This window comes from Vigna unguiculata, chromosome 9 (genome assembly GCF_004118075.2).
Source record: "Vigna unguiculata cultivar IT97K-499-35 chromosome 9, ASM411807v1, whole genome shotgun sequence".
Lineage (NCBI taxonomy): Eukaryota > Viridiplantae > Streptophyta > Magnoliopsida > Fabales > Fabaceae > Vigna > Vigna unguiculata.
In genome coordinates this window covers 38086965-38100791 of record NC_040287.1, presented here as the reverse complement: position 1 = coordinate 38100791, position 13827 = coordinate 38086965, and the positions used below count along the sequence as shown (strand labels likewise).

The 13827-nt window shown below is 25.7% G+C and overlaps 2 protein-coding genes across 5 annotated transcripts; both read left to right on the top strand.

Moving 5' to 3' along the window:
* Window positions 1-5810: 5810 nt before the first annotated feature.
* LOC114164523 (EG45-like domain containing protein 2) lies at window positions 5811-6953 on the top strand. Its single transcript, XM_028049233.1, has 3 exons — window positions 5811-6164; window positions 6268-6568; window positions 6845-6953. Exons 1-3 carry the CDS (start codon window positions 6038-6040, stop codon window positions 6849-6851), a joined length of 435 nt encoding a protein of 144 aa, XP_027905034.1. The 5' UTR covers window positions 5811-6037; the 3' UTR covers window positions 6852-6953.
* Window positions 6954-10223: 3270 nt separating this feature from the next.
* Window positions 10224-11913, top strand: LOC114162531. 4 transcript variants are annotated; one of them, XM_028046453.1, is made up of 7 exons: window positions 10224-10493; window positions 10570-10612; window positions 10694-10849; window positions 11058-11153; window positions 11258-11320; window positions 11475-11487; window positions 11597-11913. In XM_028046453.1, the coding sequence occupies exons 1-7, from the start codon at window positions 10375-10377 to the stop codon at window positions 11692-11694; spliced, it is 588 nt and encodes a 195-aa protein (XP_027902254.1). In that variant the 5' UTR covers window positions 10224-10374; the 3' UTR covers window positions 11695-11913. The 4 variants fall into 4 exon arrangements, with proteins under 4 accessions (XP_027902254.1, XP_027902253.1, XP_027902256.1 ...); XM_028046452.1 differs by having other exon boundaries at window positions 11243-11320; XM_028046455.1 differs by lacking the exon at window positions 11475-11487.
* Window positions 11914-13827: the final 1914 nt, after the last annotated feature.

The following is a 13827-nucleotide window of genomic DNA, read 5'->3' as shown; positions in this document are numbered from 1 at the left end:
AATTATGGCAATTATTTTTATTGTGTTTACAAAAAAATGATAGGATGGTAAATAAAACTTGGACTTCCAAACCGACTCCAAAATTTGCTACATTTGATCCGAATTTTTAACTCACCGATCCATTTGAATTCATCCACTACTAACTCTTCAAACTAACATATTGGCCAGAATCCATATTTTTATAGATGTTAATATTGTAACTTAAATTATTTATACTTATAAATAAAGTTTTAATATTTAAATATAGTAAAATAATTTAACATATAAGGATAATGATTACTTTAATTTATTTAATTAACAATATTAATTAATTAATTAAAATTTAGAAAGTATTTACGTACGATGTATTAAAATATAAAAACAATATTAAAAAAAAAAAACTGGCGAGCAACTCACTAACTTATCTTTTAACAAACAAATTAGAATTTTTAATCCATTCTCTCTTACAATAAACCACTTCGCTTCGCTACGAATCACGAATAAGATAAACTAACCCATTTTATTACACCGAAAAAGAGATAAAAACTAATAACTAATATAAGTATTTTTAGGATTGTGTTAAAATGTCTTTTTATTGTTATAAAAAATGTGAAATAGGTACTCTCATACGTAGTGATGAAAAATAAGGACACTCACACAACATAAAAAGAACTGTTAAATAGATTTTTCAAAGAAGAAAAGATCCTTACATACAAAAATGTCATACATCAGATAAATAGGTTAAATATATTTTTAGTTATTAAATTTTGACTTAAAATTGAAATTCATCTTTATTTGAAATTTTAAACATTTTTGTCACATAATTTTAAAAATTAATGTATATTGTCATTTTAACTTAATTACGTTAATTTTTTTAAGTGTCAACACGTTTTATATCATATTAATTTTAGAGTGTTATTTACACATTTGACACATTATCGATCGATCCAGATTAAAATTGCATTTTCTTTTTCATTTTGTAACGACTACAAAAGGAAGTAGTACCTTTTTCTTTATAATACTTAAATAAATTTTTGTATAACTTTAATTATCCTTTTCACATTAAATATTTATACATTAACAAAAAACGAGATACTGATCCATGAAAAAGAAAACAGACTATAAAGAACAAAATATATACAATTACTAGTCACTCCAGATTGGCATCCCTTTCTAGCATTATTTGCAATAAAGAATAACACTTGTATGTAAGTTTATTCATTAGGAAGATTAGTTTAAAATAATAAATACTAAGCATGTGGGAAAAAAATTGATATTAATATTTAATTAAATAGTTTTCTAACCGGTGTAAGTTAAAAATAATTAATAAATATTAAATTTTATAAAAGTTCATAGTTAAATATGACATTAAATTAGTTATGACATTAATAATCATTAATGCAATTTATTTTATTTAGAGAAAAAATATTATATAGTTACAATTTATAATTTATTTAACGCAAAAAAAAAAAGTTAAAAAAGTTAAATAATAAAATAATTTTAACTCTATTATCATTTTTCTTTCTATTTAATTATTTCTCTTTCATTTTAATATTGTTAAAAATATATTAATTAACGAAGTTAATTCTTCCAAATTTTAACATAATTGTAACGAAATCAAATACTATTAATTATACCTTAAATATTACTTTCCTTTAATTAAAATCATTTTTTCTTTAAAATTTAATACAAGTTGTATAGAAAATCACCACCTTTTAGTTAGCATTTAATACCATTAGTTAATGGTCATAAATAGGGTCCTTATTTTAACCATATCAAGTACTCATATTCCTCACCGATTACAATATTTATGATATCAGTATTGTTGTTCTTCCATTCTCATTTCCCTCAACCTGCTAGCTCTCGTAAGTGAACAAGCCATCAGGTATCTCGTTTCATGTCTCTACCTCCAATTTTGTTTTTCATATACTATCTGTTTAAAAAATTTATATTAAAGTAGTAGAAGAAAGTGAGATTTGATTCACTTGCATGTTGTAATTTGATTCTATATTTAATTGATGTCAGATTTTTAACGTATTTCTTCATACCAAAGATATTGAACATAAGAATAAGGAAAAGTCAATAATGGTAGCATAATAAACTCAATTATAAATTATGATAAATTCTTATACTTGATAATATTAAAAGATAATATATTTAAGTCTAACTTAACGTTGTTCGTTCAGATGAGATTTGTCGTTACTTATATAATATTTAGTCTATATAATATTTAATCTATATTGAATATATAACATACCTCTCACGTTTAGAACATTATGAGTTCATGTCGAAGATATTGAACATGAAAATCAAAAGAATCGACAATATTTTATGTTAAAATTAATATTATATTAAAATAACGAGTTTAAGTCTAATTCAATAAATTTAATATTATATTAAAATAATAAATTTAAGTCTAATTCAATAAAAGAAGATTGATCAGATTTAAATATTATAATTTATTTTTTTAATTTTGAATAATCTTTAATCAACATAAAATATAAATTTTAAAATATAAATTTTTTTGAGATAAGTGAGATATTAAATATATATATATATATATATATATATATATATATATATATATATATATATCGAATATATATCGTATATGTGAATGTAAAGACTGAAAAACGGCAAATGGTAGCTTAAGATGTAAGAAAAAAACATAATAAATGCTTGGTTAAGCGGTGATTCCTTCAGAACTTAGCATCACAAATGGTTGTGAATGAAATTAAAGAAGGCAGTTATTATATGAGAAGGACGTAGAGTCAAATAAAATAAATATAGCAGGAAAATTGTGTCCACCATCTATTTTTCTTCCCAAGACAATGGGGCTACTTACATCGTCGACATGTTTCTCATGATAATGCAGTTTTATTTGGCTAAAAAGTTAGTCTTTATTTTCTAGAAAAAGCATTTACAATTAATGTGGAATCCATTTTCTTCTCAAATTTACACTGAAAATTAAATTTTCAAATGTGTTTCAACGTAATCATATATATATATATATATATATATATATATATATATATATATATATATATATATATATATATATATATATAATATTTATAATTAATTATGATATTTAGATAAGGAGAATGCTGACCAGTATTCTAAGAGTACTGACTAAGGAATAATAAATGTGTTTTAATATCATCATTTCTATATTGAAAGTTGAAATAGTTAAATACAATAACTAAAATAGTATAAATGAAAATAATAAATTTTATAAAGAAAATAAATACTTTTTTAAATTTTTAGACAATAACTTATTGTTATAAAATAAAGACTTTGGAATTTTTAAAGTCTTTACTAAAAAGAAAAAAAAATTAATTGAATCTCAAATTGACACTTTAATTGTTCTTTTCTTTGTAACAATTTTAGATGTTTAACACTAATTTTTGTCGGTTTGTCTATTAATTTATTCTTTCTTTTTTTTTAAATGTTTAACATAATTTTTTTTGTTGGTTTTGCTGGTAATTTAAACTTTCTTATATTTAATTATATTTAATTTTTAATAATATTAAAATATAGTTATTTTATTATTTAATTAGTTTTAAACTTTTACTTGTAAACATTAAATAAAATATTAAATACACATAAACAATATTTATGGACATTTTTGTCTTTTAAAGAAATTAAAGTTGAATTAATGATTATTAGGTCAGATTTTATTTAATATTATTACACTTATCTATGTACTTTTATAGGATCCAATGTATATTAATTATCTTTAACTAGTGTCCTAAGGGCACTGGTTAGCAAGACCTTGTTAGTAATATTAAATTAAGTATGACTTTAATAATTATTAGTACACTTTAACTTTAGATAGAGGATAAAAATGTTCATAAATATTGTACATGTGTAATTGATAATTTATTTGATACACACAAAAAAATTAAAAATAATTAAATAAGTAAATAATAAAATAATTACATTTTAATGTTGCTAAAAATTAAAATATAATTAAACTTAAAAAAACTTAAATTAACAAAAAATAAATTATTATTTGTTTTTTTTAATAATGAAGATAAAAAATAATTAACATAATATTATCTATTGTCTGTATTAAAAAAGCAATATTTTATTTTCTGTTAATTAACTTTTTATGTTCAATTATATAATTTAATTTTTAGTAACATTAAAATATAATTATTTTTTAAATCCTTTTATGTGCATTTGTCAATTACAAATATAAAATATTTATGAACATTTTTTTCTTTAAATGAAATAAAAGTGTACTAATAATTATTAAAGTCATATTTCATTTAATATTATAAACATTTATAGAATCCAATGTTCATTATTACTTTAAATAATGTCTTTAGAACACTAATTACCATTCTTATTATTTTAAGGTCTTGCTAACCATTGTATTAAGGATAATTAATATACACTGCATCCTATAAAAGTACATAAATAAGTGTAATATTAAATAAAATCTGACCTAATAATCATTAATACAATTTTATTTTCTTTAAAAGACAAAAATATCTATAAATATTATATATGTGTATTTAATATTTTATTTAATGTTCACAAATAAAAGTTTAAAACTAATCAAACAATAAAATAACTATATTTTAATGTTGCTAAAAATTAAATATAAGAAGGTTTAAATTAACAGAAAAACCAACAAAAAAATAGTGTTAAACATTTAAAAATTAGAAGGAAAAAAACAACATAAAAAAGTATAAATTAACAAAAAAACCAACAAAACAATTAATGTTAAACATCTAAAAATGTTACAAAAAATAAAGAACAATTAAAGTGTCAATTTGAGACTTAATTGATTTTTTTTCTTTTTAGTAAATACCTCAAAAATTCCAAAGTTCTTGTTTTATAAAAGTAAGTTATTGTCTAAAAATTTAAAAGGGTATTTGTGTCTTTATAAAATATATTATGTGCATTTATACTTTTTTAATTACTGCATTTAATTATTTTAGCTTTCAATGTAAAAATATTGATACCAAAACACATTTATTATTCCTTAATCAGTGCCCTTACCTGATTATCATTCTCCTTACTAGTATCTATGAACTTTTACCGAACTCAATGATTATTAATTGCACCTTAAGCAGTATTTTAGAAAACTGATTAACAAGACTCTTAAAATAATTTTGATAAAATATTATTAATATAATTTTTTTTATTTAAAGAATACAAATATTCATAAATATTGTGATACAAACACTTTTTCATTGTTTAAATTTATTAAAATTTGTCTATTTTAAAAAGTAACTTAGAGATGAACTTAACTAGATTTCTTAATCGGTATAAGGAATTATATCAATCTTAACATAATTTTGATAAACGAGTACTATTTTAATTTTTGTAAATATAAGCACTCATTTTAACTTTTTTTAAAAGATTTAAGTTACCTTCATTTTAACACACTAATGTTATACTACTTTGAATTAAGAGACTAATTAAGTTTCCTTGTTTCTCAATATCTAAGAAGAAAAAACTATTTTTATATCAAAAGCAAGTGATGACATATATCAAAACATCAAATAATAATTAAAGATAAAATAATTTTAAAAAATGCACTAAATAAAGTAAAAGTAATAAAAATGTGTTCAGGTTTGAAAATAGGAAAGATATTTTTTAATGTTAAGAAAATAAGATTTAAGTCTAACTATAATTTTATTTTATCTTGAATGAACATAGATTCTTTAGAACACTCTTTCATAACTAAGATAAAATTGATACTGAATAACACGAAATCACACTAAAAAGAGAGTGAAATTTAAACCTTACCAATCAATATAAATTCTTCTCCCGACAATGATAATATTTATTCAAAAATTAATTATATACAACTTCTGAAATTCTATGGAAACTCAAAAACAAAAAGAAAAAAACAAAAAAGAAAACAGCTATTTTAATGATCATAACGGATAATGAAAGTAGTGAATGCTAAGGTTGACGCGGTTATGCTGACCAACGACCACAGTTTTGTATGCTGACTTTGTAACCCTAATCATAATTTATTACTACAAATGTGTTCAACAACTTGGCCTAAATTTTGCACGCATTCCTTAATTTTCTGATGCAGCATCAATGTCTTCTACTCTCTCCCTTCGCTTCATCCTCTGCACTCTTCCTCTCCTCACTCTTCCTCCGCCACTCTCTCGCTGACGTCGGCACTGCTGCACACTATGGCCCTCCCTTTCTGCGTAAGTATATCAATGTTAATTACTTCAGATTAATCTTTCATAGGTTACAAAATAACACGTGTTAATATTTGAATCGTGTAACTGTTTATGGTGACACGTGCAGCCAGTGCATGTTACGGCAGAGACGCGTCGCAGTTTCCGTCGAATAACTTCTTTGGTGCCGTCGGCGAGGGTTTATGGGACAATGGCGCCGCATGTGGGAGGCAGTATCAGGTGCGGTGCATCAGCGCTGCGGTTCGCAGAACTTGCATTCCTGGCCAGATGATTCAGATCAAGATCGTTGATCGAGCGCAATCATCGGTTTCTAGGCCTTCTTTAGCTGGAACTACGTTGGTCCTCTCCTCCAGGGCCTTTCAGGTCATCGCCAACGCTTCTGCACCTTTCATTAACGTAGAATACCAACAGTGAGTTCTCTTTTACCTCTTCATCGCTGGTATTAGTTTATTCTCAATTGCGTTTCGTGTTGGTTTCGTCTCGTGACGACGTTTTTAACCTACGTATGAAGATTAGACGTTGAAAAATCAAACGTTGAGTGCTTCTGTTACGACTTTCCTTACCTGCACAAGATTAATAATTATGATTCTAGAATCTTTGGTGAATGGATGATGAGTGGTTTATTGGTTTTATCGATTTAGAGTGAAATAATCTCAACTGAGGATTCTTAATTTGTCGATTTGCAGGGTTTGAAGAGGGGAACAGATTCTTTGGATACATTATTTGTTGGTATTACTCTGAAAATTATTCTCTGTAATGATTGAGTAATATGATGAACCTGCATTTATATTTTAATAGTGGTCACTGTCTGTTGAGATCTACGTGGTTTTTGTTCCTATAACCTGATCATTCAGGTCGGTTGAGTTTAATACTTCCTCTCAATTTAATTATCGAAAACTCCGACGGATTGTTAACTTTTGTTCAAGGACTATTTTCAAAATTTAATAATGTAAAAAAATATATATAGAAAACTAGTTGATACATATATTTATTGTAATGTAAAAATAAATAAGTATAAAATAGAAAACTTTGTGAATACTTTATTTAAATTAGGTGAATTTATTCTTTTTTATAATATTTTAAAAAAATTAAATACAATTTAAAAGGTCGGAAAATACAAAATTAAATGTAATCCAGGTAAAAAGAATTTTTTTTCCTAAAAAAGCAATAAAACTACCTCCAATCATTAACGAAATTAAATGTTTTTAATTAAGTCTTTTTATTTATAGAATAATAAAAAAATTACATCTTTTAATTAAAATTTAAAATTTATATTAAAGGGACAATGTGACAGATACTTTATCTTTTTATTTGCTTTCACGTTTCAAAAAGTATAAAATTTAATTAAGTAAAAAAGTAATTATGTTATTTTTTTCTCTTATGCATTTAAAATCATTTTCTTTTATTTAAGCTAAATAGGTCTAAGTGTCACCTTTACTTTCTTTTAGCATATATATATATATATATATATATATATATATATATATATATATATATATATATATATATATGCATCTGCTTAACTAAAAGAAAAAGAATAGGGAAACCAGAAGACTACGTTAGAAGATGAAGAGGTCTAATTCATTTGTATAGTCTATATTATTAGATAAATAGGAAAATATTATTTCAATAGAAACGGTAGTTGCGTCGTGTATATTTTTTATGTTTTATATAAAGAAAAAGCAGGCTGAACCAAAAGTATTTTTCAAATTTATCCATTTTAATAATTTTGCAAAAGTTATTATAACGCAAATTTTCCTTATTATTTCATATGTCCATATCGTCTCAGTTATTGATAAGTATCAAAATTTTGTAGGGTTAAATACGTTGTTTATCCTTTAACTTTTAAAAAGTTTTGAAATTAGTCAATTTTGAAACTTTGGACCAATTTAGTTTTTCAACTTTGAAATACATGAATTTAGTCCTTTTAATCAAAATTTGTTAAATTTATTTTACAAGGACGCTTCATGATAATATTTGACTTAACATTAAAATGAAAATATGTCAAATAATATAAACAACTCAAATACAACCTCTAAAATATGTACGAAACATCAAATAAATCCAACAAAATTTGATTAGAAGGACTAAATCCACATATTTTGAAAAATGAGAGAGTAAATTTGTTCAAAATTTTGAAATTAAGTGATTCCAAAATTTTAGTGAAAATTAAAGGACTAACAACATATTTAATCCAATTTTTTATTGTTGTTTATTCACAAGTTACAAAGTAAAGATTATGATTGATCGGTTACTATTTGATTAACTCTATTCTTTATTCTATGTATTTTTAAATAGTTTTCAATGATGTGATATGATGATCTAATGATGATAAAAATGGTAAATTGAAAGTGAGTAAAAAAAAATTCAAAATATTATTATCTTCTTGAATAGATTTCGAAATATTTTAAATTTAAAGTGATTTTTTTTATTCAATTGAAAAATTTTTTAAGTTCACTTTTCAGCTTGTCCAGGCTAATGTTTACACGTTTTCATTTTTAGCTGATGCGTCAAATGAACTTCTTTTATAATTTCGTTAAAATAATCATGGATAATGATACTATAATTTTCATTTTTTGATTTTCACTTTTTATTTTTTGACTTGATTTATTGTGAGTCATTGATTAATATATTATTATATTTTTTAAAATAATCAATGATCCATATTAAATTATGTTAAAAAGTAAAAAATGATAGTTGAAGTATCATTTTCCATAATTATAATACAATACATTATATATTATGTTATGTTTTAATATTATATTTATCATTCGTAAATATGTTATTAACATTTTAATAAATGGCTTGTTTCCATTTGAAAACTAGGAGTGAAATTTGAACTCAAGCATTTAGAACGTGTTACGTATCTAATAATGGCAGTTTTTAAGACCCTGTTAATTGTTGGAAATTTGTTAGATGGTTATTTTTAGTGGCATGATAATTGAGATGTCGTTGAAATGAATCGAGTCAAAATATTATTATTTATAAATATAATTGTTTTAAAAATGAATTATTTTTAGAAATTATTTTATAATGTAAAATGTCTAAGTTAATTCTTAAATAGATTCGATTTTCTAATATTTATTTTGGTTATAGTGTAAAATATTAGGTTGAACTATTTTATCTAGAGCTGTCAAAACGGGTCACCCGACCCAATTCGATTTGGTCCATGACCCAATTCGGTTTGGTCCATGACGGATTGATCCCTTAGTGGGTCAACCCAACCCGACTCACTAATTAGCGAGCCAATAAAATTAGAACTCGACCCGACCTACCACGGGTTGGCGGATTAAACGGGAACGGGTTGACTCATTGACTCACTTAATTAAAAGAAAAACACACAATTTTTCTTTTCAATCACAAGAAAACTAAATTATAATTCCGATTAAAATATAAATAAACTTAAATACAATCCAAATAAATTCCTAAATTATGTTAAACTCCAAATATAAACCAAAATCACAAAAATATAAATTACTACCTAACGTTAAATCATTCTTGTCACTTATCGAACTGTATTATTATTAGAATCTTGAATGGATAAATTCACAACATTTTCATTTCTTGAAGCATCTTCTTTATCTCCATCTACAATAAAACAAGACAAAAATAATATTAACTAATAATATTAAAAGATTAAGTATTAAATAATTAAATTAATTTTACAGTACTAACAATAATGTTACATGTTAGTTCAAAACCATACAACCAATTTTGTATTAAAATGAGTGCCTCAACATTCTCTAAAATAATGGAAAAACGATATTTAGTTAACACATGAGAACCAAAACTAAAAATATACTCACTAACAAAAAAAAAATATATATATATATATAAATTTAATATTTAAAATTTATTAGCGGGTTGGTGAGCCAACTCGGCTCATCACGGGTTCAACCCGAATGAGTCGGGTTTTAGTGGATTAAGTTATTTTTAACCCATACTAAAATTTGTAATTTTTTTTTTCAACACAATCCAATCTAAACCTATGATGAGCCAAGTTGGTTCACGAGTTATAATTGACGGCTCTAATTTTATCATTACAATATACTTTTAAGTAATTTAAATCATAAATTATATTTTAAAAATAATCTTCAAGAGACCAAGAGAGACCATAGACGTCGTGCTCAGAAGCTGGAAGAGAAAAGCGTTCATCTCGATCTTCAAATTTCTTCTCTTCTTCTCCTTCTCCCCTTTCGTATCAGAGCCTTGAACGATGTCGTTTGGATCGTCTCTCTTGTCGCATCCGCATTCCGTTCGATTCTTGTTCAATAACACCGGAAACTCTCGCTTCAAAGCCGCTGCCGAAGTTCCCGATTTCCTCTCCGAGGATTGGTACCTATTTTTCCTTACATATATTCATCCAATTCCATTTTATTCTCCAATATTCCGATTCCAACACCGCCTGCAGGTTCAAATCTCGCAAGAAAAGACCCTTCGGTCCACGATTAGATGTAATAATCACTATCCACCACTTCTCCTCTTATCTTTCCTTTTTCTTTGTTCCTTTTCTGTTTAATCAATGTTTGGTATAGTTTAGTGCAGAAGATGCTGTGCATTACCAGCTCGAAGCCTTGAAGTATAACGACCAACCTCGTCAAGACTATGGAATCGAGGTTATGTACAGGTTCGCCGGATTTGATCCTTTTGAAAGGTCTACCTATTTTGGGCCTTTCTTTGATTTGGGCCAGGTATGTTAAAATTCTGTTCTTCTTTGAAAGTATTTACAGGAAAATTATCAACTTCTGCAGTAAAGTCATATTAATAGTAATTTTTTATTACTTCATCGTGTAAAACTTCTGCATACTGCACATAACACAATCATGGTTACTTTACTATTATTGAAATATTTGTATGTTGAAATTCATGCTAAAGATCAATACACCTCTGCATGTGCAGTTTGAAAGGTTTAGGCGTATTTTTCACCACTCTACTTATCGAGTATTGCTAGGTCACAAGGAGAGAAAGATCATGAGCACTTTGTTTGTCGAGGAGGTAGAATGTTTGTTCTTGTTCAATTTTTTTTTTCTGTATTATCTTAAAAAACTGATGTTATATGGAGTGATGAGCTTCAAATCAAACAGAACAAATACAAGCAGCGGGTTTGGATTCGTGGAAGTCGACCGGAGGAAGAGGAGATATTTCAATTTACAATGGTTCAGGTTTGGTCACGATTTCTTCCGCTACATCGTATCATCGTATTCATGTTCGTGATGATTCAATATCGTGTTTGGTTCATCTTGTTTGCAAAAATTATTGTTTATTTTTGCTGGAAATACGTAATTAGGCATTTTTGTTAACTCTGGATTACTGCAGCAGTATTTAGCTGGTATAATTCTTTTCTTAATTCAATGATAGATATTTCAATTATTGATTTCTTAAATTAATTATAGATTAACCATGTATGCATCTGATGTTTGTTTGTTTGTCACTGGCAGAGGGTTGGTGGATGCTGGGATGGTTACTGGTTGACAGAATCTCTGCTTCACGACACGGATACATTTTCTGGCGGATTAGCTTATTAAGAATCGTCTAATGCAGGAATCAGGTTCACGAGATTACTGTCAAAAGCATGAAATGATCTGCAATAACTATCCTAATCTGTAAAATTTGGCCATGGTTAATATGTAAAATTTGATTATGGTATGGCATCAATAGAAATAAAATAACATCCCACGGCACCACATGTACTTACAAAATATGTTCTTAGATATTAAAATTCTATATTTTACAATTGCTTGCCCAAAGACGCAAACAACTGCGTAATTATGGTAGTCTTTTTTTATGGTGCTACTAGCAATTCAGAAACTACATCTTCTACTGTTTGGTTGTGTGAAGACGGGTCAAAGATGGCCCGATTAACCAACAAGAAACCAAACAGATGCAACTAACTATAATGACACCATTCAACTTTATCACTTCTCTAAAATACATCCAAAATGATAGTTTTCAACGTATTTCACTTTCTTGAATCTGACATGTTGGTCTTAAATTTTAATCAAAATCCGAAAGCTAAGATATAATCAAGATTTTAAGATGACTTTAGCTAAGAATGAAGTGCATGGAAAATATCTGAACTCAAACAAAACAGTGATATTTCCATAACATACAGACTAAAGTTGCAGTGAAGGCCATTCATTTTTAAATTCTGCATTTTACATCAGCAGAACATGGGTAAACGGGGAAGACCTGAATTGTTGTTGCAAGTGAAAAGAAAAAAGAAACATAAGGGCCATTGTAGTTCCCTAAACCAAAGACATGAGTGACAAGAATCTTGGAAAATAGAAAGGAGTTTTGAGCATGTGACAGTGCACAACCACTTCCAATTATTTGTATGCTAACCACACACACATATTGTATATAAATCAAGTCTAACATATCCATATGGTGATGCAGGTAGTGGCCCAGATGAAGGTCACATTCGCTGGCACTTGGCAGCATCATAACAAAAAAATCTCAGTTGTGATTACTAAGTTATTGAATACTTGGTAGTAACAATGACCTCAAAAGACAATCTCTACCTAAAGTGTGTAATTATACAAATGAAAAGGCTAATAGCAAAAACCAGAACAAATGAAAGAGAGATTGAGGGAAAGTCTTGAGACTAATTATATTACCCAAATATTATAAACAGATTTTTGAACGACTTGGGAATGCAATTTTGAAACCTGCAGCCGGGCCCAGGCAAAAAAGCACCTCCCAGGAAAGAATGGGCTCGAATTTACAATCACATATCTATTTATTATTTTTGGTAATAATTTTAAGGTACTCTAAAGTAAGAAAAACCTTCAAATTTAAACAACATTCTTACAAAAGCACTATACTTCACATTAAAAAAACTTTCATCTGGAATTGGTAAGTGATTCAACCAATCATTAAAAATTTTATATCTAATTCAACCAATCATGAGTTGATAGGTTAGGTGAGTTAATTAACTTAAACATTTTTTTTTCTAAATTTATTTTATATAGTACAATCAAAATTGATTGATTTCATTAATCTATAGTAGTACAATAAAATTGTTCACCTATAACCATTATTATAAAGATATTAAGTTGAAATCAAAGTACATACTAGTTTAAAAAAAAAATCAAGTTGTCAATCTACAAAATTTGAAATAGTACATTATTATAATAAATATGTGATGAAAGGAATGATAAAAAAGGTAAGGACTTATTGTAAGTAGATTACAAGTCAATACATCTCTAATTAACTCAAACTCGTTAACATGTAAATGAAGTAAACCGTGTTCATTTTAACATAAATAAAAAACTAATTTTTTTCCAATTCAACTTGTCTCAAATCCAAGATGAATCTAGTTGGCTCGGTTAAAATCTATTTTCACATCTATAATATTTAGTTAATATGTAATGATAATAAATGAAAATTAAAATTAGATATAATTTAATATAAAGTAATTATTGAATAAAAGTATAACTGATAATTAAAAAATAATTTTATATTGATTAAATAAAATATTACTGTAAAAATATTATGGTAAATGTTATAAAAAAGAGAAAATATAATTATTTAAATATAATAATTTTTTTAATTAGTGTAAGAAATAAAACTGTTATTATTATAATATTGAATATATTAAAATAAATAAAGGTAATATAATAATTAAGAAGAGCAAAGGTAATACAATATTTTTTAATATATTAATTTT

Excerpts from the sequence above, each read along its gene's own strand:
- LOC114164523 (XM_028049233.1), top strand. The coding sequence starts at position 6,038 with ATGCAGCATCAATGTCTTCTACTCTCTCCCTTCGCTTCATCCTCTGCA. Across the intron at positions 6,165-6,267 it reads CTATGGCCCTCCCTTTCTGC|CCAGTGCATGTTACGGCAGA; the intron begins GTAAGTATATCA and ends TGACACGTGCAG.
- LOC114162531 (XM_028046452.1), top strand. The coding sequence starts at position 10,375 with ATGTCGTTTGGATCGTCTCTCTTGTCGCATCCGCATTCCGTTCGATTC. Across the intron at positions 10,613-10,693 it reads CCTTCGGTCCACGATTAGAT|TTTAGTGCAGAAGATGCTGT; the intron begins GTAATAATCACT and ends TGTTTGGTATAG. Across the intron at positions 11,154-11,242 it reads GCACTTTGTTTGTCGAGGAG|AACAAATACAAGCAGCGGGT; the intron begins GTAGAATGTTTG and ends CAAATCAAACAG.